The sequence below is a fragment of the Echinops telfairi genome, unplaced genomic scaffold (genome assembly GCF_000313985.2).
Source record: "Echinops telfairi isolate 266 unplaced genomic scaffold, ASM31398v2 ScPeMD7_1713;HRSCAF=2227, whole genome shotgun sequence".
Lineage (NCBI taxonomy): Eukaryota > Metazoa > Chordata > Mammalia > Afrosoricida > Tenrecidae > Echinops > Echinops telfairi.
Window position 1 is genome coordinate 1,017,440 of NW_022105611.1, and position 27,931 is coordinate 1,045,370.

General features: G+C 46.2%; 1 protein-coding gene across 1 annotated transcript in view; it reads right to left on the reverse strand.

Annotated features, from left to right (window-relative positions):
- FAT3 (FAT atypical cadherin 3) overlaps nucleotides 1-27,931 on the reverse strand; it is a 684,233-nt gene that overhangs the window by 74,869 nt on the left and 581,433 nt on the right. The window contains exons 14-17 of the mRNA XM_030886441.2: nucleotides 6,448-6,837; nucleotides 2,853-3,067; nucleotides 1,144-1,281; nucleotides 784-927 (exon numbers count right to left, since the gene is read on the reverse strand). Of these exons, the coding sequence (XP_030742301.1) occupies nucleotides 784-927; nucleotides 1,144-1,281; nucleotides 2,853-3,067; nucleotides 6,448-6,837 (887 nt within the window). The remainder of the gene's footprint in view (nucleotides 1-783; nucleotides 928-1,143; nucleotides 1,282-2,852; nucleotides 3,068-6,447; nucleotides 6,838-27,931) is intronic.

Here is a 27,931-nt window from a genome sequence, read left to right on the forward strand (position 1 = left end):
TCCATAGGGCTCCTCAGGGCCTCATACCTTCTCCTCCCCCCTTTCACTCAGACACTCTGGGAAGGCTTGGAGGTGACCCTGAGGCCAAATTGGATGAGGCTAGAGCTATTTCTCTGGAACATCTTTGGTCTTCTACAACACAAATATCCATCCCTGTCTTCTCTAATTTCTTTATACTGATACTATTCCATGTTTGAATCCCCTGATTCTCCTGAAGCTGGCTTCCAGCGTCTACAAATCCTGACAAGTGGAGGCAGCTCTTTACCTAGCACTCACGAACTATCTTTGAATCTTTGAAATAATAATTAAAAAAAAATAGATGGGAGGAAAATCAGTCGGTAAGCAGCAGAATAGTAGCAGAAAGTCTTTCTATCTTACAATCTTCTTTAAGCGATCAGGTGGCTTTCAAGTTTCAGAAAATTTTCTTATGGGGGATTAATTTTAATGAGCAGCAGCTTTATCCAGGTGTCTAATCTCCCATTGACTAAGAATCCTATTTGCACATCAGTAGTGGGTCTGTGAGGATGGAGAGATGAATTGGAATACGAGCTATCACAATGGACTAGAAAATGGCAGTTGTGGTGATGATGCAGGGTCAGAAAGTGTATGCTTCTGTTGTTCATATGCTCACCATGAATAACTGGAGTAGAATCAATGGCATCTATCATCTGTATAAACACGTATGTGTCTCTCTAATCATAGTTAACCTTAATGAATGATCCACTGCAGAAGAAAGGAACTGAGGTCTTAGGGGTGAGTGTCTGGTAGGGGAGATTGGCTTACCTGAATCACAGCAGTATAGTTAGCAGGTGTGAAGACAGGGCTGTTGTCGTTCACATCAGAAATATCTATGTTGACAGTTGCAGTTGATGACATGGCAGGAATGCCACTGTCCACTGCCTGGACAATCAGGGAGTATCCAGAGACCTGCCAAAGCACAGAGCATCTGACAGTAAAGAAATGTAGCCTGTATTCACACTCACAGGGACTTCAGGACCAGAAGTGTTTTTTAAAGAGCAACCATTTTTATTTGGAGTCTCTAGACCAGAGAAGCTCCCCACTCATACTCATGACCTGTGGCTTTGACGCCAGTGAAGAGCTGGGTGGAGATGGGAAGAGAGCTGCTGCCTTCATGGGGCTTACCCGTTCTCGGTCCAGTTTCTTCTTAACCCTAACAAGTCCCAAGACAGGCTCTACGGCGAATTCGTTGTCTTGATCTCCATTCACAATGGAAAAGCGAATCTGCCCATTGGGCTGGCTGTCCACATCCTCTGCTATTAGCTTCATGGAGAAGAAGCAAAACAAAGAAAAGACACAGCATAAGGAACACAGAAACACTTTATTCTCAGGGTACCAGGTCTGTTTAAATGGGGAGAGCGCTGGCTGTTAGGAGCTTGCCCTTGTGGGAGAAATGATCACTTGTCTGAAGGAGGGCATTGCCAGGCCTGAACCCCACCATTTGGTTTCTAAGTTGATTCTTAACTGCTTGAAGTCTGATGCTTTTTAGGTCTAGTTTTCCGCAGGCTTTGAGCTAGGAAGGGTAACACTTAGGGGTGCTTACATGATTTCTTCTGAATTATACAGAGGAAAGACCGCTACCTTGGAGTCAGGCAATCTCTAATCTAGACGTTTCCACGTCAGGGAAGCCAAGAACACTCCCCTTCCCTACACAGCAAACACACTGTCCTACTCTCTGCTGCTCCCCATTGGTCACGTTGGGATCTATGTGCATGCAAAGAGCCTAGCAGGAGAGGGTCCCGATGCCCATGCCTGTTGTGTAAAGAATGTACTGTTGTCACAAAAACCAAAAAGTTGAAACCACCCAAACAGCCATCACCAGATGAATGGATTTTTTAAAAATGTGGTCTATCTACACGCACATGGGAATATCATTCAGTGGGTGAGAGAATTGATATTCTGATAGATGCTGTGGAATGGACGAACCTTGAAAGCATTACGCAAAGCACATCAGATGTAAATGGAGGAATAGTGTGTGACCCACTGGCATGAAATATCTAGAACAGACCAATGCTTAGGGAAAGGTAGATTCATGGGTAGTGAGCGGGGGCTGTGGGCGGAGCAAATGAAGACCGTGGTGACGGTTGCACAGCAACGTGAACGTGATGGATGTCTCTACATCGTACACTTAGAACGGGCTAACGAGGTCAGTTTTCTGTTACAGATATGCCTATTTTCCACAATAGATACTTTTAAAAGAATATATTTCCATTTAGTATAGGGCAGTGTTGCAGGAATCAGAGATGGAGGAGATGATGGATAGAAGAGACTAGCCCAGCAGGGGGTTGATGGGGTGAGGACGGACTCATCACGTCTAAAATGTAAGGTGTGGCCGAGAAGGACTGGAGTCCTCAGAAAACACAGCTTGTTCTTAAAGGTATTAGGAAAATGTCCTCCTTGAAAGGACTCTTATAAATGACAAGAGAAAGAAATCCCATTTGTAGCTATTCTCTCCTGTGTCTGTGTGTTGGTCGTAGGGAGACTCTACACTATCCCTATCCACCCAGTAACTTATCATCTAAGGTTAGAAGTGGGTAGGAACCACCATCAAAAATGCATTACAAACAAACCAAAACCACTGCTGGCAGAAGAGTGATTACCAGTCACCTACACCGTGATGTAGAGCAGTCTGCCTGGCCCTGTCTGATATGAAAACTGGCATAGGAGCAGCAGGAACACTTGTAGAGCCGCTGGTGCCTGATTATAGTTCTTGGGGGCTAAAAGACACTGAAAGGGGGGAGTGTGGAAAAACTGCAAGAGCGACGTTGCTTACTTTTCCACTCTATTAGGGGTCATATACTCCAGCCCTCTGGACCTCCCAGATGGGCACCTACCAAAATAACAGAGTCCCCGATCATGGCGCCCTCACTGATGACCGCGCTGTAAATGTCCTGGCTGAACCTGGGAGGGTTGTCATTCACATCCGTGAGGTTGATGCTGACTGTGGCCACTGCACTGAGGGCCGGGGTGCCCCCATCCTTGGCTTCCACCACCAGGTAAAACCTTTTGCATAATTCATAGTCCAGGACTTCTGAGACAGAAATCCCCCCTTGGGAGAAAAAAAGGGAACATTCAGGTTTAATTAGGTAAACACACTGGTCAGCAGTTCCATAATCTTGGTAATATGTATAACACCATCTGCAGCCCAGAAATTGAGGTATTTGGGAATCTGCTTACTGGACACCTGACTGAAACCATCCCAGAAGTCTGATTAATGCTGTCAGTTAAAGTACAGCTATCCATCATACAGAGCACTGAGAACATTCTAAGTCTTTGCATGTTTCTGGAGTTCTTTCAAGCATCAGATAATATCTGGCATGGTTCGTTTTAATGCAACTGGGCCGTAGGTACAGGGACAAGCATCTCCGATATGCGTCTCTTGAGTCCTCAGGTCAAGACCAGACAGAGGCTGAGCCCAGAGGCCAGGATGGGAATGGATGGCTGCACCTCCGGTCAGCTAGTACACACATGCTCTCAGACTGAGCTGCATAAAAGTAATGGCTGCCATGCCTTGCCCAGAGATGATGCATCTATCTACAACCATATGGCAAAAGGGGAACAATGATCTCAGAAATCTCAGGTTAGGGTGACACCGTGGAGGAGGCAACACCTGGGACTCAAATAACACAATGGCCAAATATTAAGTGTGGGTTTAGTGGAGTTGACTGTGTCTATATTGAGTTATTCAAATTAGGCAAGTTTGCTGCTGAGGCCCAGGCCTCGAGGCACTACAGCTGGTCCTGCACCCCCCTCGTGACTGCTTGAGGATCATCACACTGTTAGTAGCTACAGCTCCTTCAGAAGAGGTTATTTGCAGAAGTAGGTCGAGCAGCCTGCCTTCTTCTTCCATTTTAATCTGGAACCTCTGCTGAAAGCTAGCCAGCACCAGGGCAGCAGCCAGGCCTCACTGTGGTGGCTGCAGAAGAGATGCACTGATCAGGAGTGGAGCCCAGTGTCTCCCAGGGAAGGGAAGGATTCTGCTACCCAGCACTTCCATCCAGTGGATTCTGACTCATAGCAACTCTAGAAGATAGAAGGGACATGCTCCTTAGGGTTTCCAAGGCTGAAGATCTTTATAGAAGCTGACTGCTATATCCCGCTCCCGCGGAGTGGCTGGTGGGTTTGTCCTGCCAACCTTCCAGTTAGCAGTCCAACGCTTCACATCTTGTGCCATCTTGGCTCCTGAAGAATCTGCTGACCACCAAGGAAGCAGGTAGAGCAAGTAAAAGCAGCCAGCTAGGTGTTGCCCCAGGCCAGGAGGCGCTTTGGGAGTGCGATGTTCCTTCAGCCCTCACCCTTTCTAGTGAGGTAACCCAGGACTGCACTCTGCAATGGGCCACTGTTCTCCCTGAAGCAGATTCTCAAAGACGTTTACCATTGTTTCCACCCCGAACAATTATCTGGACCAAGGAATCTTTTATCTTTGTCTCCTAGTTAGAGAATGCTAAGGCTAGCCACAGACTCTTTCTACACCACTGAGAAACAGTTTAACTTACACCAGCAGCCTCTTCCTCTCAGAATTAAAATTTCTTAGTAATTAGCACCCTTAGTGCTTTATTTTGCATCCTAGTGCCATTAGTCAACACCCAATTTAAACAGTACTTAGCCACTTACCCTTGCTGTTCGTATACTATGGCCATAACTAGGCAGGTGCAAGGTCATAATGGGTAAATCCCCATACACTTTCATTCAAACTAATGACCTTCGTAAACAGAGTTACGGCTAGGAGAGCTGCTAATGCCATTTCTCTACCAATATTTCCATCCTGGAAATATTGATCTGATAATTGCAAGGAAGGCAGTTCAAACCCACCAGCCACTCCACAGAACAAAGATGAGGCTGTCTAGTCCTGTAGAGATCTGCAGGCTTAGAAATCTCGCACAGAGTTTCTATGAGTTGGAGTCGGTCCCGTGGCAGTGTGTGCATACTCAGGGGTGGGACAGGACTGCACAGTGTTCGATTTTGCATCCCTGACAATACAACCGTATTATATAGGGACCAGAGCATAGATTCTCGTGTCCGTGAGATCAAAGTTCAAATCCTAGAACCCTCACTACGGACAGTAGGCATTAGGAGAAATTTGAAAGCTTTATAAACCTCTGCTCTTGGTATAGAAAAGGTGGAAAATGTAAAATGATTTCATAGGAGCCTGACATGCATGCCAATGGTTATGCCTTGGGCTGTTAACCGGAAAGTCAGCAGTTCAAAGCCACCAGGTGCCCCAAGGGAGAAAGATGAGGCTTTCTACAGTTACAGTTTCACAAACCCAGAAGGGCAATTCTACCCTGTCCTAGAGGCTCACTATGAGTCGGCATCCCTACCTGGCAGGAAGCTTGGTTTTGTGGAATTAAGATAGTTTATTTGTACTCATTGGTAGAATGAGTTTGCTCTACTTCCTTGCTCAACAAGTGCCTAATTCTTGAGTGACAAAAGGGACATGAGTTCAATGATTGGTCGGTGTGAGACTCACTTTTCTTACCTGTGAAATGGAAACCGCTCTGCCTAGTCACAGGTGAATAAGTTAACACGATGAGAATGCACAGCAAAAATATCAACACAAACATTATAAAAATACGAGGGTAAGTATGTTCACTCTTCAAAGAATATCCAAACTTGTTTCCTGAGTTACCATCTTTACTCCACATTGCCCTGCTGGTTACTGACCAAGCAATGCAGACAAAGCCCCAGGGCTCGCCCTTTGCTCTCCTGGTTTCTTCCTAAGCACCTGTGCCCCGAGTGATGCACACACTGCCCAGGAGTTTGTACAGGGCCTGGTGACAGGGACAGTGCCAACGAATTAATAATGCTAAGTGGATTTCCAGCCTGAGAGGACCCGAAAGTCACCATCCAGATCCCTTATCTGTGGCAGGGAACCTGAGAAGAGGGGTAACCTAAGTGTGAACGGGGCAAGGGGAGCCCCAAACTCACAACAAATGATCCAGATTAAGACAAAGCCGAAAGCAAACAAACACAGCAAAGAGAGAAACCCCACCAACCCCTGTGGGAGGCATGCAAATACTACTTCATGTCAAGTCCCCCATTGCTGCTCCCAAGGAGAAATCCTGCAGCCAACCTGGGGGTCAGGGGTTTACCAAGTAAACAAAGGCACAGCCTTGTGGAACTCTGCTCCCCAAGGACTGCGTTTGTGGGAAGGAGATCACCAGCTCTTTCTTCAAAGGCATTTCTGTGTGGAATTGAACTTCCAAGCTGTTGATGAGTAGCTGAGTGAGTTGACTGTTAGCACCACCTGCAGTCGACAGTTGGGAGCTGCACATTCCACATCCTTAGATGGAGCATGCCTCCTAGGGCCTGAATTAGGCCCAGCTAAGATTTGCTCTACTGTGAGGGAGGGAGACAGGAGGATGAAGAAGAGCCTGCCCCGGAGGACGCAGTGAGGCCTGGAATTCCAGCTAGTTGCTATTGACTCACCTGTCTTTGGGTTGATTCTAAATTTCCCTTGTTCATTTCCAGATCGGATGAGATACGTGATCTCAGCATTTGTTCCAATGTCTTTGCTCGTGGCAAACACAGCCAGGACTTGCGTGCCAAGGGAGGTGTCCTCGGGCACTGTGACCAGGTAGTCTCGCCTCTCAAACACAGGGGGGTTGTCGTTAATGTCCAGGACGGTGATGGTGACAGTGGCCAGAGAGGACAGGGCCTGCCCGGGGCTCTGGTCACTGGCCCGCACGCTGATGTTGTAGGAAGACTGCAGCTCCCGGTCCAGTGGCTGCTCCAGGATAATGATGCCCGATGAGCTGTCCACCGAGAAGAACCCACCGGCTGAGTCTGCCAAGGAGTACACCACCTTCCTGTTGATGCCTGCAGGAGAGGCGAGAATGTGAGCACAAAGCCTGCGGCCCCGCCCTCTGCACGAGGGGTCACGGCTTTGCCAACTTTTGACGATCCACGCAAAGAAATATAGCAATTACAGAAATGGAGAGCTGTGAGACTTTAACCATTTAAATTTCCGTTTGTAAGAAATAAGCAACGATTGGAAAGGTGAGGAAATTGGAATATATTTGCAACAGATCGGGAGAATGCAAAAGGGCAGCCACGGCGGAAGACAGCAGGGCGGTTCCTCAAACAAGTTCCCATAGAGTTGCCATCCAAAATCAACCCCCACCCGCAGTCAGCGCGTCCAGGCTGATGCACAGGGCCCTGCAGGGTAGCGCAGAACTCTGCCTTTGGGTTTCTGAGGGGTCTACCTCTTTACGGGAGTGGGCTGACTCATCCTTGTCCCATGGAGTGGCTGGGAGGTCAGCACGTGACGCAGCAATTCAAGACAACTGACGACTTAAATTCATTTATAAAACAAAAGAAAAGTTGTGCATGCATTTACATAATGGCATTATTAATTCTAGGCAAAGGCTTCAAGTTACTTAAATATCCATCAACTGATGAAATTATGGTACAGCCAATTAATGGGATGCTAACTGGCCACAAAAAGAAATGACGTTCTGAGACATGCTACGACATGGGTGAGTCTTGAAAACATGCTAAAGCGAAAGCAATCGGAGACAAAAGGTCACACAGTATCCAATTTGATTTATATGAAATGTCCAGAGAAGGTACATTCCTAGAGATTTTAAGTTGATGATTCCCAGGGGCGGGGGACGGAGGTGGGAGGGACTGACTGCGTGGCCGGTGTGAGGTGGCTTCTTGGAATAACAAAGGTATTCAGGAAATAAGCAGTGAAGGTGTGTCTTCGATCTTGTGGACATACTAAGAACAATGAACCGTGCTTCAAAAGGGTGGATTTATGGTGTGTACGTTCTACCTCGGTAAAACGAAAATTAAATAGAGTGGTCGAAGGTTAAAAGTGCTGTGGAGAAAATAAAACCATAAAAATCGATGATAGGGAACACAGGCAGGGCGCAGAGGTGTCATCATTTTAAATAACGTGGTCAGAGGAGGCTTCCTGGAGAGTGGACATTTGAGGAAAGACACTAAGTGGGTGAGGACATGAGCAATGCCGGCAGCTAGGAAAAGAACATTCTAGGCAGAGGCACCAGCAAGGGTAGAAGTGGTGAGTGAGAACTTTTCTGGTAAGTTTGAGGACCCCTGTGGGGGACAGAAGGAGACTTGGTGGTGGTGTTGGGTAAGTTTGGGGACTGCTACCCTCAAGCTCAGAGGTGTAAACCACCAGCTGCTCTGCGGAAGAAAGACAGGCTGTCTGCTTCTGTGAAGATATGCAGCCTCAGACCCTTACAGAAGGTTGCGCTGCGTCACAATGGGCTTGGTGGCAGTGGGTGGGGTACTATGTGCTTTGAAGAGGGGCGTCCCATAATCTGGCTTAGATTTTAACAGACTCAGTTGGATTGCTGGTGGTGAACAGATCACAGGACCAGGAGAGAAAGTGGGGAGACCCGTTCATATTACTGCACGTGCCGGTAGTAGCTGGGGCATAGGATCGTGCTGGCTTGAACAGGGTGGCCTTGGCAAGAACGGAGGTGACTAAAAGTGGCCAGGTTCCAGATCTTGTCTGAACACGGAGGTGGTGAATGTGATGAACGCCTAGCTATGTTCTGAACGGAGTGCTGGTAAAAAGCGATCAGGTCTGGTGTTCTTTGAAGGGGGAGATGGGGAGATGGGGAGAAGTGTTGCTGTCCTGGACGTGTTTGGAACACACACGTAATATAAAATGACCAGGTTCTAAATACATTCTGAAGTTGGAGGATATGAACAAGAAATGCTTTCTGACCATGGGTCATGGCAGGAGGTGGGAGGTCAAAGGGATTCCTGGATGCCTCCATGCTTTGGCCTGAGTAAGCAGGACTTATCATTAACTGGGAGAGAAAGAAGGCTGAGGGAGGAGTAGGTTTGAGATAAAATATCTGGAGTCATTTTGGATAGATTCAGTTTGGAATTTTTATTGAGAGGGCACTAAATTATTTGATATAGTGCTTCTAAGTCATAGCCCTTGTAATTCCAACCAAATGATGGGATGAGACTAAGCAAATACAGTCAATGAGGTGCTACTAAGGAGATTGGTCAGTTTTGCCACCCACTAAGTTTAAACCGAGTCAAGCAGGAATGGAGGAATCTCATGGCCACATAAAGAAAAAAGAACCAGGAGTGGAGCATGTCCTTTGGACCCCGGGATCCGTACACTGAACCTCCTTGACCCAGGAGACAATGAGTTGTGATGCCAGGGAAGTGGTGACAGAAGCGAGTGGCAGTAGCAGAACCAAGAGCCAGAGCAGGAGAGAGAGAGTGGCCCAGGGCTTCCCAGCCCACCGAGCTCAGCAGGAAGTGTGGAGAGCCAATGACACCCTTGAGGGGCTCCATCAAGGAGGTGAGGGGATCTAAACGCACAGGGAGACCCAGCTCTAGGCCTTCAAGAAATTCACACAGACACCAAAATACCATTTTATCTTCTTATATGTTAGAGTTGACACATGCCAGCCAGCACATGCTCACCCGTCACCACCAGATTATTGAATAGGGATTGGATTGACTTCTGCCTCTAAACTATCTAAGGCTATCTAAAGATACCTTGTTTTTACTAGGATCGTAGCACTTCAGAAGGGCTTATCGACCCCAACTGAGCCTTTGGAATTAAGATTCATATAAAAAAAGCAATTATGTGACAGCTTCCTAGCTGAAAAAGTACTATTTTGATTCAAAATGAAGTTCATTTCGAGAGTCACTCACCAGGGATCGTTAGGCCATGGCAATCATTTGAAAAGATGCTTTGTGAAGTATGGAACCCGAGGCTATAACCCCTGTAGACCATAAGGTCCTGGCAGGTGTTTTTTCTATTATAACACCTCACCACGGGGACAAACATTTGGCAGTAATAAGAGTTAAACATTTCACTCCCCTAACGTACAATTTCCCTGAAGCCAAAATTCCCAGCAAACCAATAAAATAATACATCTAGAGGGGATGACAGAGATTGCATTACGTGGCTTTAACCAAAGGTCAGCGCTGAGAGCTGGTTCTTGGTTCTGTTCCAGAGAGTCCATTTTTTCTGAAGTTTCATCATTTACTTTTATTTCTCTTTGAAAACAACGACCCTGTGATCTATAAACCTCCACCTCCAGTTCTATTCACCCTGGGCCTGCAAACGAGCAGCTTGTCCTTTCTCTCACTGTCCCTTGAAATCAGGCCCCAGAGGAGAGGTGTGAGGGCTGCTTCCTGGCTATTTTTTAGAGTGGCTGCAAAATGACATTCTTTAACTCAAGTTTCTGGGCTCAACACACAACAGAGCGAGTTGCAAAGGCAATCAAATCAAGCACGCTCCTCAAAACAATTGTTCTGCCTGGGCGTCAGAACTGGTTGTGTGCCCCGGAGGCTGCCTTCATGGTCTTGGGACACCTCTGAAAGTCACAAACATACCTTCATGAAAACACATGAGGATGGCATGTGGGTTTTCAAATCTCACACACACACACACTCCCTGTGGATTTGAATTCCGTCTGGAATTCACACAGAACGCTGCACATACCAGCAAACACACCAGGAAAAATGCATGCCATCTGTCATCTCAGCATCTGCTGGCCACTATGACCCATTCCACTGATGGAGAACCCAGGTGCCATCGGGCTCGCCTAGTGACGTGAGCATTTTTAGGTTGAGCGTCTGCTCCCACTTTCCCCGGCCAACCTGAATTCCGTGTTCCTGCGGAACGATCTCCTGAATGGCTCATGCTAGGTCTCTCAGCCAGCTGAAGGTCCCATCTTCTCGGAGCTAGACTGTTCCGAGGGCTTCCAACCTGCAAACTGCCTCGGCATCTAGCCCCTCCTTTGCCTTTCACCAGAGTCCAGAGCCCACCACCGGGGGTCGCGTCACAAAGTCATTGTCTACCACAACAGCCACCGACATCCCATTTCTTACAAAGCGAAGTGAAAATGTTGAGAATGATATTCTAGTTCCTTTGCCACCTTGTCCCAACGTCTCCTCCCAGTGTCACCACACACTGCTTCTCACGTCCCAACACGCCTGAAGCTCCCGGGTCCCTGCACCCCTCCTTTGTCTACGCTTTCCCTCCCACTGGGAAAGTGCTCCTCAGCCTCCTTCCTTTGTCAAAAGCCCTCTGTATGCTTCCCCGCGTCTCCTCTAGGGAAAGCATCCTCAATTTCTTGAGCTACTCCCTCGTCAGCGCGCCCATATTAGTGTTGTGTCCCTGTTTCTCCATTATTGTGGACTGTAGCTGGGCAGTTGTTCTCTCGCACTAGATCAGAGGTTCCCAAACATATTTGGCCTACTGCTCTCTTTTCAAAAAAACAGAAAAGAAAAAAAGAAAATTACTCAGAGCACCCATTGGCAATTAGAAGCTTCTGTGCCATCGCTCATAATCCAGAACAAAGTGCAAGTATCTGTTTTCCCCCTGGGCTGGTTCAGCACCCTTCGGGGGTCAGGGTCCCTCATGTTAGCAAACACTGCACTAGATTAATGTACCTTTTAGGCTGAGGAGCTGTGTCTTATGCATTACGCACAGAACCGAGCATCGTGTCAGAGAGAAAGGGATGCTGAACTGAAGAAGCAGTGGCCAGGCACCCAAATAAGGGTGCAACCATGCTGAGGTAACACAAGTGGGTGGTGGGTGGCTTGGAATGTGCTCATTGCAAGTGCATGCCTCAAAGGAATCAAAGAACCTAGAGAGTGCTCAGGGAACAAATCAGGGATAGTTGATATTTCAAAATGTATATAAAGCGCTCAAGCCGAAGAGTTGATTCTAACTCATAGCTCCCCTACAGGACAGAGTAGAACGGTTCCATAGGGCTTCTGAGACGAAATCTTTACAGAAGCCAACAGACTCATCTTTGTCTGGAAGATCGGTTGGTGGGTTTGAACCACTGACTTTCAGGTGGTGGCTGTTCCTAGGTGCCAACTCATAGTGACCTGATGTGCAAAGACTGAAATGCCACGCAGCCCTGCACCGTCGGTCCTTAGAGCCCAGGGTGCCTGTCCATCTTTTCAAGGCAGGCCCTCTTTTTCACTGCTCCCTGGCCTTCAGGTTAGCAGCCTCTGTTCCCTCTGGGTGACTTGGGAAAACAAGCTAGCCCATTTCTATTATTACCAAGCATACACATGTAAAAAGACTACTTCACATCCATTTTTGAGAGCAATTAAAATTTCAAATTATTTCCCAGACCAGTTTAATTCTTAATATGTACACCACTTAAAATAATTTCAGAAAAAAAAAACTTAAACATGGCATGAGGATTTTATTTTCTGGGTATTTCTAGTTATTTTAATTTTTACCCAGAAAGAGATGAACTTCACTTGGAAAAGCACTTTTGTCAAAGGCCCGAATATAAAGTTATTTCAATAGGTAGAGTTTTTGAAACTCTCTCTCTTTTCTACACTTAAAATTAAGCAGTGGTAGGAAATGGCTAGCCTGTATGTTTCTCTCATCTGCTGTGGGAGGCACACAAGATCCCATTCCCGTGAAACAGCTGGAGCTGACCGCTCTGCTCTTTACCCCTCTTTCAAACCTGCCTTCGGATGATATGAAATAAGACAGGAAGTTGCCATGAGGAAGTCCAAGGAATTAGCAGTGACTTCTCGGGTTACCAATTACTTTCAAATAGATTCTAGTTACATCTTTTTAAAATGTCCTCTAAAAGGCTTTCATTGGGTGTTGACTAACAGTGGCATGTTCTCACGGGCAGACATGACTGCCTGGAGCCGTCGCTCCTGGGCTTTTTGAATAGTCAGAGAAAAGGCAGCCTGGAGCTGCAGTTAGAGGGTCCCAGAGACCCCGATGCGACTGACTGCCAGGCTCCTGTAAATTTTCCCCATGGGCGGGCGGGCGGGCAGCAATCCAGCAGGGGATCCTTTGCAAAGTCCTGCAACAAACACAGGAGCCTCTAGGTGGCACCAAAAGTGAACACGCTCAAGTGTTACCCAAAAGGTGGAATCTACCGAGAGGTGCTTCGGCAGAAAGGCCTGCTGACTGAGTTCAGCAAAAACAAACCTGCTACTGACCACCCTGTGGGTGACAGCTCTATCCTGACACACATGGTCATCAGGAACTGATGTTGATGGCAACTGGTTGTTTAGTACATGATGAGGATGCAGGGTCCCTCTTTTGAAAATGATTAAGAAGTCCAGGGACAGGCACCGCAGGGCATGAAACCAAGCATGGGGCTCTTCAAGTGTAGGGCCCTGTGTGATAGACTGCATGCCCCTGGGACCTGCTCTCGGGATCAGTCCTACTGCTTTCTGGGTTACCTAGAAGGCTGCAGCCCCTCAGAGTTATTACAAGCACCCTCAGCTGGCATCTTTACGGGGCATCCCCATTTCACTTGACCCTGTGCTCTGGCTGTGTAATGAAGGGCAAGTCAATCCATTTATCCAATAATTACTCAAAACCCCATCTTTATGGCTACGTGGAATTTCTAAGCTGGTTAGGACCTAACAATGATATGTAACACAGCCCCTATGTGGGTCACTACATATGATCATTGGATTCATTCATCCCAATGCATTCTTATGGGATGGCCACCTGGTGGACTCTGGAAGGGGTGGGGGGTCCCAAGACCAGTGCTGAGATGCCGCAGCCCCTTGACCCTCAATAGACTCTGTTTCTCAGGAGACAAACAGCCATAGAGGTCATTGCTGGAGAAGGGTGGTCCCCGGAAGCTTCTCAGAGAAGCAAGTAACTGACTTGCGTCACGGAGGACAAGTTCTTTGCGGGAACGGACTGCTTGACCTTTCTCCTGAGGCGTGGTTGGTGGGTTCCATCCACCGGCCAGGAGGTTATCAGCCCAATGCTTAACCCACTGCACCACCAAGGCTCTTTCGGAGGAGAGATACAAACCAGACCCCCCATTCACTGCCCCGGAGTCATTCTGCCTCCTAGGGACCCTGCACGACAAGGTAGAGCGGCCTCTGTGGGTTTCAGAGACTGTAACGCTTTATGGGAGTAGAAAGCCTGTTTTATGGGAGTAATGCTGGTAATGCTTTATGGGAGTGAGTAGAAAGCCTGGTCTTTCTCTCATGGAGCAGCTGATGATTTTGGACTGCTGATCTTGCCATTGGCAGCCCAATGCTAACGTGGAGTTTTTAAGTGGGGCAGATGGTAAAGTGAGGGGGCCAAATAACTGAGAGGGTCGTGGTTCAAACCCACTCTGAGGTGTCTCTAAGACCAGCACAGGGATCAGCTCCTGAAAGCTCACGGTCTGGAGAACCCGCTGGGCAGCTCTCCTGGGCAGCATGGCGCTGCCATGGGATGGGACGGATGCCACCACAAACAGCCAAACAGCAGCCGATGGAAACATCTCAGGAAGGGCATTGCAGGTGAAGGATATGCACGTGCAGTGAAGCCTGTTGCAAGTTCCGGCTGTGCTCAGAAAACAGTGAAGGGCTCAGTATTGCTTTATCAGAAGTTCAGGTGTCAGGGGGAGGACGGTCTTATTTCCAGAGCCAACTGCAAGTTACCAGAGCTTTCTATAAACAATGGCAGCAAGAGTAAATGGAAGAAGAAAAGAAACAAACAAACACCAAAACTATCACACAAAAAACAGGCACATGGGAATAGATTAATTAGCAAAAAGGGAAGAAAGAAGATTGGAAGGAGCCAGGTGAGGAGTGTGTGTGGGGGGGAGGGGCTTTGTAATATGTGAGAAGTTATTACAAGCTCTCACCAACGGATGACGGACAACATAATCGTGCCTGCCAAGGAGGCTCTGGAAGGTGAAGTGAGAGCCTGTCTCCTGAAGCAGAGCTGATAAGCACACACCACTGAGCCTCAACACACCCTGCAGAGGCAGGGAGCCAAAGCTAGGGATCCTTGGATTCTGCACAAAAAGCCCAGGACTGGAAACCCCACCCACCCCCTGACACTCTATCAAGTCCTCTCATCCTTACTCGGTACCACTGTGAGCTGGATCATCGCCAAGTCCTGCCATCTCTCTGTGGCTTCCATGGGCAAGGTGGCCTGTGAAGGAGTGAGCTCACAAGATTGCATCTCTGTGATCCACTGTTAGAAATCCACACCGGGGTTCCCTGCTGGGTGACGGAGTCAGAAACTTTTGCTAAGAAGTGAAGTCCTTATATGTGCTTGAAAACATTATGTCGAACGAAGTAGATCAATCAGGAGGATGAGGACGCCATGCTCTCAATACAGGAGGTGTCCAGAGTAGACAGATGGTCAGAGACCCGAGCTTTTTCCTGATTCCAGGGGCAGAAGGAAAGGAAGGAGGAGTACCAGCAGTTTGCATGGGGACTGGTTTGCGGTCAGGGAAGCTGCAAGGGCTGGAGTAGATGTTTATTACATTTCCTCCCAAAGCCAGAGTGTGACGCTGAGCCCCAAGAGGGCAGGCAGAAGAGACACAGATGACGGTGTCCTGGTTCCCCCCCCCCTTTTTTGCATTGCGGGGGTTTTTTTGTTGCGGTTGGGAGGGAAGGGTTTCTTTGGGGGGGGGGGGGCACGAGGTTTACAAAGCCCCAGGGTCCTTTGCTCAGGACCATTTTTCCTGTGAACATAAACCTCGGGAGAAATCACTTAACCTTTCTGAGCTTCAGCGTTTCCATCTACAGGTGGGAGGATCATGGTCCGTTCTGGTAGTGAGATTCCATATGTAGGTTTTCTGAGCTTTCTCAGGAGGACTTCAAACATATCTCTCTCTCTCAGTCTTTAGGGGGCATTATTTAATTTTTACTGACATTTTCATAGTCCCTCACTGCAACCACAGTTTTAATACTACAGGGAACAACAGAATTGGAGTGACGGAGGCAAAAAAAAAAACCCAAAACATATTAAATCAGTGACCTTTGGGGCTCAGAGGTAACCATTTATAAGGCATTCAGGTGGGAAAACACATAAAAGATATGATACTTAAGAGAGGACTGGCTGACGCCAGGACCGAGTCCCTCTGAAATGTTTTCTGGTGGAAGATGCTGTACATAAAAGAGCATTCAATTGAAGAGTAGGAGACCCTCCTTTTCCAACAGCTCTGCCACGAAGTACTTCTGCGTTAGTCACACTTCCTTCTGCCTTCGTTTCTTCCTGAGAAAAATGCGGGTTTGATGGTTTGTCTCCGGTGACAGCCTAAGGTCTACTGTGACCATGGTTTGCACAGGCGCTGGGCTTGGCGGCCCAGGGAGACTTCCCGTGAGCAGCTCTGCGGGGCAGCCAGCAGCTGTTCCGATCACTCATCTAAGAAGCAGCTGTGCTCCTGCATGGATGGCCTGTTCATTCAGGACACAGGCTCCAGTTCGGTCCTACCTATCACTCACGAGAACGCTTCTTCCTTGAGAGTGGGGCCCAATGCCCCCTAAGGCTGTAGGGAGAGAATTCAGAAGACCCCTGACCTTAAAGAACAAAATTCCTCATGACTGGACCAATAGGTAGCATCAGGATCAACAAAGAAAAGGCTAACACTGCTAAGAATTTCATTTCCCTATAAGTTCTTATGGGAACTACAGCCAACATGCCAAATGATGTATTGTATTGGGGAACTCTGCAGCACAAGACCTCTTTAAAGGGTTCATGAGCAAAGATGCCACTTGGAGGTCGAAGGTGCACCTGGTCCAATAGCCCATGCATAATTCATTCACCTCATTTGCATGAGGAAGTTGCGCAATGAGTAAGGGAGACAAGAGAAGCGTGGCTGCATGTCACTTGGAGTGCTGGTCAGGAATATGGAAGGTACTATGGACTCCCCTAAGATCAGACAATCTGTCCAAGAGGACATACTCCTGAGCAGCAAGCATGGTGAGACTGGCTCATGTACTTCATGGACATGTGCTGGGGCCAGACCAGTGTCTAGACAAGGATGTCATCCTTGGTGAAGTGGAGGGTCCATGAGAAAGAGGAAGCCGCTCAGTGGGATGGACGGACCCACTGTCTGCATCGACGGGCTCCAAGACGACGAGCATTGTGCGGATGGTGCCGGACTGGGCGGTGTTTTGTTCAGTTGTACATTGGGTCCCTGTGAGTCGGGGCCAGCTCCAGGGTAGATACCAACAGCAGAATGGGCTTTTCCGTCATGATAAATACAGGTGACTTTGTATCATGGTACCCCACCACTTGGCTGAGTAAAACAACACACATTTATGATGTGGTTTCTCTGGGCTCCGAGATGAATAAATACTAAGAGACAGGGTCCTCGGTGACCATCCTAGAGGTTGCCTATCACACAGGGCGATAACGTACATCTTTACTTTCATGAACCTCTAACCAGACTCAGGACTGCCTTCACTTGTAGATGTAGGCAGCACAGCACAGTTGTCTAAACAGCACCGCTGGCTCTGCCACCGAGCGAAATATCGCAGGCATTTCCATGTTACTTTACGGTCATTGTCGCGAGCTCTACTTTCTTTAGATATTACTTTATGGGAAGTATGAGGTGCACTGGGCTAGATCTGGTTATTTCATGTATTAAAGGAGAAGTCCATGTTACCCACACACTCAAAATATATAGATTTGGGGCAACTCTAGTGTAGTTAGAATATTATGCATTTTAAGAGTTTAAAAACAACCCTCTGAGAAGCGAGCTTCAGGTGTCACCCAACTGCCAAAGGTATTTGTGACGGGAACAGGTAAAGAATGCCCAGGTAGGTGGGTCTCAACGTGGTTTCCAGCACAAAACCACTTGCAGGATTGTTTTAAGAGGCTGAGATGTATGTATAAAACAGCTGGCATCCTATCTGGCCTAAAGTAAAAAGCTCAAGAAGAAGATGTGTTAGCAGTCATCCAATGCTGATCACTTAACATTCTCACTAGCACCAGCTTGCCTTGGAAGGCTGAAATCTGGCAGAGGAGAGCCATGCCAACAGGTCAGGGAAACTGGCAAGAGTGGCAGGCGATCGAAGCAGGGAGGTCTAACTTCTATGGGAGAAATGGGGCCCCGGGCTGTGGAAAGGGCTTTTCCATTTACTCTTGGGCAAGCCTCACATGGACCCTTAGAGGCTGGCAAACAGGATTATTATTGTCATTCTTACACTGTGAAAGAAGAAACAGGCAGATGGAGGAGGGTGATTTGCCCATGCGTGCACATAGCTTAGCAGTAGTGGATGGTACTAAATGATAGCCCCCCTGGCTTATGAGCTGGGGCTCTCCCCAAGCCTTCTTGACTGGTCTGCTACTAGATCTGTCCTTGAAAAATCTGGGGACACTTTCATGGCCTAGTATGCATTGTCTAGAGGGATTTGGAGTTGTGAGGCAGTGAGAAAGCTGCTAAAAGGGAAAAATAGCAGGCCATCTGTACCGCCCTGGGGTGGGATACATAATGACAACCAAGGTGTCCCTCTGCACTGCCCCACCCACTGAGCTACTAATGCCACAGGAACAAGGTCATTCAAAATTTACCTTTCTTGTCAGGTTTGGGTTTTGTTAGTTTGTTATTTTTTAAATTCTTTTTGGACCTGGTGCAAAGGTAATACATTTAGCTAAATCCTTTTATAGTTGCACTGAAAGCATTAGCCAAAAACAAGCTTCCAGGGATTGATGGAATATCAATTGAAATGTTTCAACAAGCTGATGATACACTCGAAGCACTCACTTGTCTCTGCCAGGAAATTTAGAAGACAGTTACTTGGCCAACTGACTGGAAGAGATCTATATTTGTGCCTATTCCAAAGGAAGGTGACCCAATGGAATGCTCTAATTACAGGGAAGTAACATTAATATCGTGTGCAAATAAAATTTTGCTGAAGACCAGCAACAGTTGTAGCAGTGCATTGAAGGAGAACTGTCGGAGGTACAGGCAGGGTTCAGAAGATGTCATCGAACAAAAAATCATTGCTGCTGTCAGATGGAGGTTGGCTGAAAGCAGAGTATACCAGAAAGATGTTCACTTGTGTTTAATTGACTATGCAAAATGTGGACCATTACAAATTATGGACTGGCTTGAAAAAATAGGGATCACAGACTACGTGATGCTCATGCACAACCTGTACATGGATCCAAGAGGCAGTTGTGTGAACATAAGAGGAAAAATGCATGGTTTAAAATCAGGAATGATGTGCATCAGGGTTGTATCTTCTCGCCGTACTTATCCAATCTCTATGCTGAGAAGGTGGATTGGGATTAGGGAAAGGCTTACTGGCAACCTGCCATATGTAGATGATACAACCTTGCTGGCTAAAAGTGAAGAGGACTTGAAGCACTTACTGCTGACGATCAAGGATGGTGGCCTTCAGTATGGATTACCACTCAATGTAAAGAAAACTCAAAATCCTCACAACTGGATCAATAGTTATCATCATGATAAATGGCGAAGAGACTGAAATCGTCAAGGCTTTTGCCTTTGTGGATCTACAATCAATGCCCATGGAAGCAGCAGTCAAGAGATCGAAGGATGCACTGCATTGGGTCAATCTGCTGCATAAGACCACTTCAAAGAGTTGAAAAGCAAAGATGTTGCTCTGAGGACTACGGTGTGCCTGGCCCAAGCCATGGTATTTCCCATTACTTCATCTGTGTGAAAGTTGGACACGGAATAAGGTAGGCCAAAGAAGAACCGGTCCATCTGAAGTATGGTGCTAGTTTAGAATAGTGAAAGTATCATGGACGGCTAAAAGACCCGACAAATCTGCCTTGGAAAAAGGTCGGCCAGAATTCCCCATAGAAGCAAGGGTGGTGAGACCTCGTCTCCTGTACTTTGGGCATGCTGGCAGGAGAGACCAGGCCTTGGAGAAGGACATCAGGCTTGATAACGTAGAGGAGCAGCGAAAAAGAAGGCGGCATTCAATGAGATGGGGGGGACACAGTGGCTGCAACAGTGAGGGACACAGTGGCCTCAAATAAGAACGATGGCGAGAGTGGAGGAGAGTGGCACCGGCCTGGGAAGCGTTTCCTTCTGCAGCACAGAGAGTTACTGGAAGTCAGAGCCGACTGGATGGCACTTCGGAACAATAGCAAGCCCCTCTCGAAGCAGCCCTGGTGCTCAGCTGCTAACCAAAAGTGTGGCAGTTTGAGCTGGCCCTGTAGCTCGGCAGTAGGAAGACTTGCTGATGTGCTTCGGTAAAGACTACAGTCACGGAAACCTGGTGGGACCATTCAACTCTGTCTCACGGGGTTGCCGTGAGTCGGCCCTGACGCATCAGCATCCTACAGCAGCTCTTCTTCAGCTCAGTGTTTCAGAAAGTGAGCGCTGAATGCCCATTTCTTTCCCTTATGAAAGCAAAGGGTGACTACGGAGGATTCAGAATCAAACCCCATCCTCACAGGGAGCTCTGGCCCTCACACCTGCAATGGAGGGAGAGTACCAGCCTTTCTGATTCTGACAAGTTGGTGTGAGTGACACTCTTTCAGACAGCCCCCTGGGACAATGTCTCTAGGAGCACTCTACATGCTACTTCTCCCACCAGAGGCCCCGCATCTTGTCTTCCACACTTTCCTACAGACCTACCTCACCTTACCTCTTTCCCCACCTTCATCCCCTCCATGCTCCTGTATCTCAGGGGCATCTACACATACACACAGAAGCCCAGGTGAGTGGGTAGGAGCAGGGAAACACATGAATGGATCAGGGTGGGATTCAAATAATTTAACAACTGGTTCACAGCCCTAATGACCATTTAAGTACATAAAAAAGATTAAAAGAGGTACACAAACCTAGACTCTAAAAACTAGCATTTTAAAACAGTAATATTATTAAGTATTAAGTATCACTTAATATTAAGTAACACTCGACAAAAACCCAGAAAACTCTTATTTAAAATATTTCCATACTGCTTCTTGATTGGCACGCTCGCCTGCAATATTCTTTATTTTTATCTGAGCATCATTATGTGATTTATCCTTAAACCATCCTTGAATGGAAGGAGTAGGATCCCGTTCCTTTTGAAGTAAGCCAGTTAGACAACAGTCATTGTGTTTGATATATTAGAAAGAAACAGGCTACTTCTCTTCTCTGTACATATTATGTTCATCTTTTAAAAACCCCTTTCCATTCCCAGTGAACTTACAATTGTTCAGACAGTATGTTTAGCTCTTCGAACACTTTCAGGAATTGCATAATTCACTCGATATCTGCTGAGCACTTGGGTCATCACACAAAGCTGAATGAATTATGCTCGCATTGTTGGGCACTTTCTCTCTTTACGTTATAGGTCTGGTTACTGAAGTAACAACACAATGGAATAAAAATGTACTATTTCATCAAAAGCATAAAGTGTTTTATAAAATGAATAAACATTATACCAGCATAGTTCTGTCTAGCTTTTTGTACCTATGGATGGAATGCACATTACAGTGGGCGCATAGAATACCCTGGTACGCAGAGGAGCATTCTGTGATTTCCACATGGGGCAACTGCCCAGCCATGTACCTTAGCGAGCACCCTGATTACAAGTGTCATTTTAACAACTGGTTTGGTGAACTCTACAAAAAATTAGGTATTGGTTCTCCTGAGCTGGTCAAAAACTGGCTGAATCCGTCACTGGAGTGAACGTATTTAAACTGGTTTGATGAGAAAGCCTTTCCCCCCTCCTCAAGGAAGAGCATTTTATTATTCATCATCATGGAGGATTTTTTCATTTTCATTTTTTATTATTTGTTGGGATTTAATATATATATCACATCAGTCCAAATTTCAATCATGTCCAGGAGAAAGTACAATTGCTACCAGTTTCCAAAACATTCTTTTTCTACATGGACCCCTTGACGTCTCTCTTTCACCCCACCTCCACCACTGTACCCCTTCCCCTTATTCTCCTTACTGTCCCTCTAGGTTCATCAGTGCTAGGTTTCATATACCGAAAAATGGAAAGTCATATAATACAGCTCCATTGACATAACACCTCTGAGGTACACTCTAATATGAACAAACAAAACTGAAGAAAAAACTCCAAGCAAAAATACAGAACCTTTTGGAAACCCGATCAGGTCCAGCCTGCATCCCAGGGAGGATCTACTGACAAAGTCTTAACTGTCAGGTCAGCTGCCTGCTCTGCTAGTGAACATCCCTCTCGGGTTGGAGCCCTGGGTTATAGTTAAGTAGGTAGCTGAGCTTGAGGCCCAGTGGCTGGAAAATGAACTTGGGTCTCTTCCAGACCGTGAAAGGAGAGAAGTCTGCTGCCAAGCTCAAACTGAGAACACCCAGGAGAGTAAGAATAAAACAAAACCACTCAGGTACAAATGGAAATGTTTTCTTTCCTTTTCACTGCTAATATGAAGATTTTTTTGTATAGTGAAAGGTAGTTTATGACTACATACAGTTAATACTTAAATAAGAAGAATATCAAAAGGCACACCAAATTAGATGATAAGAATGCGTTTTAAAATACTAATGAAAGCATATGAAGTCATACCTGACCAAAAGCAATAAAACTGCTATTTGGGAGATTTCCATATTGCTTCTTAAAAAAGTTTGTTTTAATCTACAATGGTCATCTCTCCAATACTCTCTGCTTGGTAACCAGTTTCTTCCCATCCCTCGATTAAGGTTAGGGGGAAATCACCGAGGCGTATTTCCTGTGTAGATCTCACAAATGTATCTTGGGTTCCCACTGTCATCCATAGCCTTCTGCAAACCAGCATCTCACAATTTATGCTCTGATGCTATTCCCTCCTTTGGCTTTGGATTGTACAATTTACAATCATTGGGTCATGGATATTGGTGTTCTTCTTCAATGTGGACTTAGCTGACCTCTCACCTAGATGGCTACTTGTTTGGAAATAAGTCTTTAAGACCCCAGGAGCTATGCTATCTGATGACCAGACACCGCTTAATTTCTTTTGCACACTTCACTACAGCACCCATATCTTCTATGTTTTTTTCATGAGGGCAAGTGAACACGGAGATTCAACTATTACATTTAAGGGGGGAAGGGAAAGGCACTGTGTTGCAAGGTGGTGAGATGGGTCTTTTGTAAGTTTATGATATAATTTCTAATGTATAATAATTCACTCACTGATTGGACCAATACCCATTTGTGTAATCCAACACCTACAGAACCCTCAAGGGGTGGGTTATTTGGTGTCCTTGTGTGGTAACCACCTAAGACAAAGTCCCCACCCTCCCCACGGAGCTTTCTGCCCAGGTGCTGTCCTGTTCACCTCTGTAGATGCCCAAACCTCTTGCAGTATGGAGGGCTCTCAGGGAAGATGCTCTGCCTTCGCTGGTTTTCCTCAGCAGCACCTTCCACCCTTCGACCTTGGAAGCTTTTATTTATCTGTTTTTCCCCTCTCTTCTTTCATTTCAAGGTCAAATGGACCCTCCAGTTGCTTAGGCTAACCTTTCCTGCTTACATGAGTTATCTCACCCTCTCCTACTTTGTAAGAGGAGCCAGGAAATTTGTCCGTTCGTGCTTTCAGCCCTGTGGCACAGACAAGCAGGGCACAGACAAGCAAACAGCCTACGGTCTCCTCTACGTTTCTCAGCCTCCCTTGTAGGTGAGTCAGGTTATGTGGCAATGGGCATTGAAGGAAGGACATGGGTCTTTTCTCGGTTACGGTTGTTAAATTCTCCATTTCTATAAACTTCTCAGCAGAATCACTCTTCTCTGATGTTCTAGAAGAAGCCCTGTGACCTAGACAGCCTCTCGGCTACCAGGCAGCCACTTCACAGTCCATTCTTTCCCACGTTCTCTCCCTTTCTCCTCGTGGGCGCTAAGTCATCCTTCAAGGTTTTAGGACCTGAAACCTGCACGGTCTTCCCCTTTCTCCTCTGACTTCTGAAGTTGTCTCTGTTCCTTCTTTGAGGTAAACCATCGTGACAGGTTTTATGTCAACTTGGACAGGCCAGGATACTCCTATGATATGATCGAAAGCAGTGTGTTGTCAACTCCATGAGGGGATGTTCTGTGAAGCAGCCAAGCAGTTGTGAGAAGACTAAGGTATAGTACCAGCTACTGAATCTGGTCACAGCCTGGATATCACTGAGGGAGTTTGCACCTGGCGTGTGGCCTGCCCTTGGCAAAGACAGACACGGTGAGGAAGCTGGCTCACTTCTATTGCTGGATCTGGATCCTGCATCTGGTTGGTGGACCTTCTGTTATATTTCCTGCCAATCCCATCAGCAGACTTCCCACCTCAGATTCATTCAGTTAAACTTGGATTCATTCAGCTCTGCATCCACCAGCCTGCAGTCTTCCAGCTTCCTGTTCATCAGCTTCTGCTGCTACACAAGTCAGGAGAAGCCTCTAACATACATCTGACCCATGGACTTGAACCAGACTGGACATGCACAAACGTGTCACTGGTTTAGCGTCTCTGGAGAGCCTCGCCTAACACAGACATTCTGCACCACTAAGTGTGCTTCTTAAAGTTCTGTCTTCTTTGTACCTTTTCCCTCAACATTTTAAAATATTCCCTTATTTTGTCATGATTACCAAACCCCTTACCTTTTATCTGGACTTCCGTGTGAAGGTCTACAATTTAATTCACGATACACCCTCCTTTGTTCATCTTTCTCTTTCAGACCACGCTGTTTCTGATTCTGAAGTACTCTTCACCAGCCTCCCACATTTGAAACCCTATCTTCCTTGACCTCAATCCAATCAATTCCTACGATCGACAGATCCCACATCTATAATCTTTCTCTCTCAATTCCCTCTTCCTTCTAAATTCCCAAACTACCACTCTTATTTAGACTCTTCGGGCCTTTTTCAATACCCTCCTAGTGCTTCTTATCACTCTTGTTTTGCTTTGATCTAAATAATTCGTAAGCTCCTATCAGATGTCTCAGGAGCCCTGGTGGCACAGTGAGCTATGCCTTGAGCTGCCAACCACAAGGTCAACAGTTCGAACCCATCAGTTGCTCCATGGGAGATGATGAGGCTGCTTCCTAAGTATTTAAAGTCTTGGAAACCCACAGGGCAGGTCTAGGTCACCTTGTAGGGTCACTGGGAGTTGGCATTGGCTCAATGGCAGTGACTTTCTCAGATCACTCAGGCTGACCAAATCACTGCCACCGAAATGGGTCTGACTCATGGCAACCTTCCCCAACCCAGATCCGATTTTAATTATTTTTCCTCTCAAAACCATTCAGTGGTTCTTTTCCTCCTTTTAAGAATCCTATGGTTTCTTCTGTGGCATCTGTTACCAAGCTATTCATAAAATATTTGCTACGTTGAATGGAAAATAACTGTAATGCGTGTTTTTCAAGCTCCAAGTTTCTTTGAAAACCCTGGGAAAAAAAGTTCCACATCTTGCAGGACAGATTTCTAAAGAACTGAGTAAATTGCTCAGTAGAACATTCCTTTGCTTTATGTCCCTGATCCATGAGAAGGAAAACATGTCTTCCTGCGTGTGCATATCTGGAAAGTGGTTTCTCAATAAAGTATGGGGTACAGCACATTTCCTAATGCAGGATCACATTTTATTTTTACACCACTTATCTAAAATAGTCACAGAATTTAGTTCTGATCCTTGTCATTCATAGTCCTTTACTAGTTTGTTTGTTTTTTAACAGAAGGCAACCAGCCAAGAAACAAACGGCACTTAACTCAGGAAACATGGGCACAAATCCTGCCTTCTCTAGGAGGTAGACTAAATATTAGCTATTAGCCCCAAAGAGTTAGTGTAACAGTGTCTCCTCATCTGCACTGAGAGGATTAAGTTTTTATAAAGGTTGGGTCAGACAGTCATGCCATTAATTGATAAGATTGGAGATATTTCCATTTTACAGGAAAATGAAGAATCTGATGCTGAAATCTACACAGTTGACATGCTGGTTCTCAGAACTCATAAAATTAGCCTTAAAAGTATCCCCCCCACCCCAGTTTTATTTTATTCCTGACCCAGACAATTACTCTCACAGCAACGTTGGTTCATTATGAATAATGAATTCAGCATAGAAGAGTTGTTTTGTTAAATTGAATTTTTTTTTTTAAAGTAGAAGACCATGATATAAAAGTTTAGCAACTAATTTTAAGGGCTTTGAACTTGTGAGGTTATGGATTCAGATTTGATGTGGAATTAACGGTCCCTAGTGGTGCTGTGGCTAGACGGTGGTTCTTGGTTTAAATCCAGCAGCCTCTCCTTGGGAGAAAGATGAGGCGTCCTGCTCTCATATAGTTCGACAGCCTCGACAGCCCTAAGGAGCAGGTGTGCTCTGTCCTGTGGAGGGCCACTATGACTTGGGATTAACTCGATGGCAGTGGACTTGGTTTGGTTTCTCATCTTTGTAAATTATAGCGACCTACTTCCTGGCCAACATGCTTTACTGCTATCGAAACGGTTGAGATTTCTAGTCCATGCAGAAGCACCTAGGAAGAAAGGCCTGGCAATCTTCTTTGGAAAATAAAACCAGTTAGAGAAACCTTGTGAAGTGCAATTGTACTGTGGCACACACACAGTATTTGCCATACGGCAGCATTGAAACCGTGGTCACTTGTTAATATATATTGTTGCCCAATGCTGGTATAATGTTGAGCTAACGAAGTTGCATGAACTCGACAGATTGTCATTTACACAATTGGAGTCCACCTTCTCCTTCACTCACGAATTGCCCTTGAGTCAGTTCTGCCTCATGGCGACGGCCCTATACGACAGGGTACAACTGCCTCTGGGTTTCTGAGACTGTAATTCTTTACAGAAGAAAGACCCTGCTTTCTCCCTCAGAGCAGCTGGCGGTTTAGAACTATTGATCTTTCAGATCACAGCTGAACCTGTAACCACTATGCCACCAGGGCTAGAATCGAAAAAACAACTAACTTGGGTACGTCTTGAGGGAATGATGCAGTGAAAATAATCCAGACTTAAGAATCATTACGTATGTATTAATTTCATTTCAATCATATTCTTAAAACAACAGCAGTGTCAACATGGAGGACGGAAAGGGTGTAGGGAGGAGGAGCCCATGGGTATACAGGAGCAGTAGGGAGGAGTCACATGGTGATGTAACAGTTTTGCATGCTAAACATGTTGGTGGTTGCATGAAGCTACACAGGTGACAAAACTGCATAGAAACACACACACACACATACACAAACGATCCTTTGTGAAACGGTTATTCAGCCCCTGCAATTTTGGAAATATGGGCCTGGAATTGCTGCGTTGTTTGCGGAAAGAAATTGGAAATTTGCATTTCTAATGAAAAATCCCCTGGGTTTTAAATACAAGTATACTTTGTTTATTGTCCACGATCCAGAACAAACCCATTGCCATCAAGTCAATTTCGACTCATGGGGATCCTACATAGGGTTTCCAAGACTATCAATCTTTTCAAGAATAATCTTTCTCCCTCAGAGTAGCTATGGCTCTCAACTGTAACCTTGTTGGCTAACACACACAGGGCCATCAGAGTTCCTTTAAAACTGTTAGGGGGAATTAAAAGAAAAAGAGCTGCTTTCCCTTAAAAAACAAAACGAGAACACACACACAATCTTATGTAAATTCATGTTTGTGGTCAAATGATGTCTGAACGGATGGTAAGCAACACATACCCATACCAGCCATGAAGTTACACTTTTTTGGGCACCGGGTAGGTCAAACTAAAGACCTGACAGGGCTGAACGCAGCCAAACAGCCTACTGTATTCAATTTCAGCTTCTGGGTGGGGGATGGGTTTGGTCTCAAATCAATCCCCCGTAGATTATTTTGGTAATCTCGGCAGACAACTCCTACTCTTGAAAAGATCAGTTGCAAAAGACTGAGTCATGGTCATTGCTGAAGAAGTAAGGCTTTGATCAGGCCACTAAGGCAAGTGTTCTGTCACCAGTCACTGACATTCAAGGACTCGAAACAGTGTTGACATGTGTGTGTCTCATAGTCTGAATGATGCCAGTGCTGGCGCAATCCTTCCCCCTGCAGGAATGACCAAGACCGTAACAAGCACTTCCTCAGCATGGGGCCTGGACTCAGTGCGCCCCCTAACCCCCACCCCCCAATCTATCTGAGTACACCCTTGGGCTATTTTCTCTCTTTCTTTTTTTTTTTTAAACATTTTATTAGGGGATCATACAACTGTTATCCAAATCCATACACACATCAATTGTGTAAAGCGCATTTGTACATCGTTTCTCAAAACATTTTCTCTCCATTTAAACCCCCGACGTTAGGTCCTCA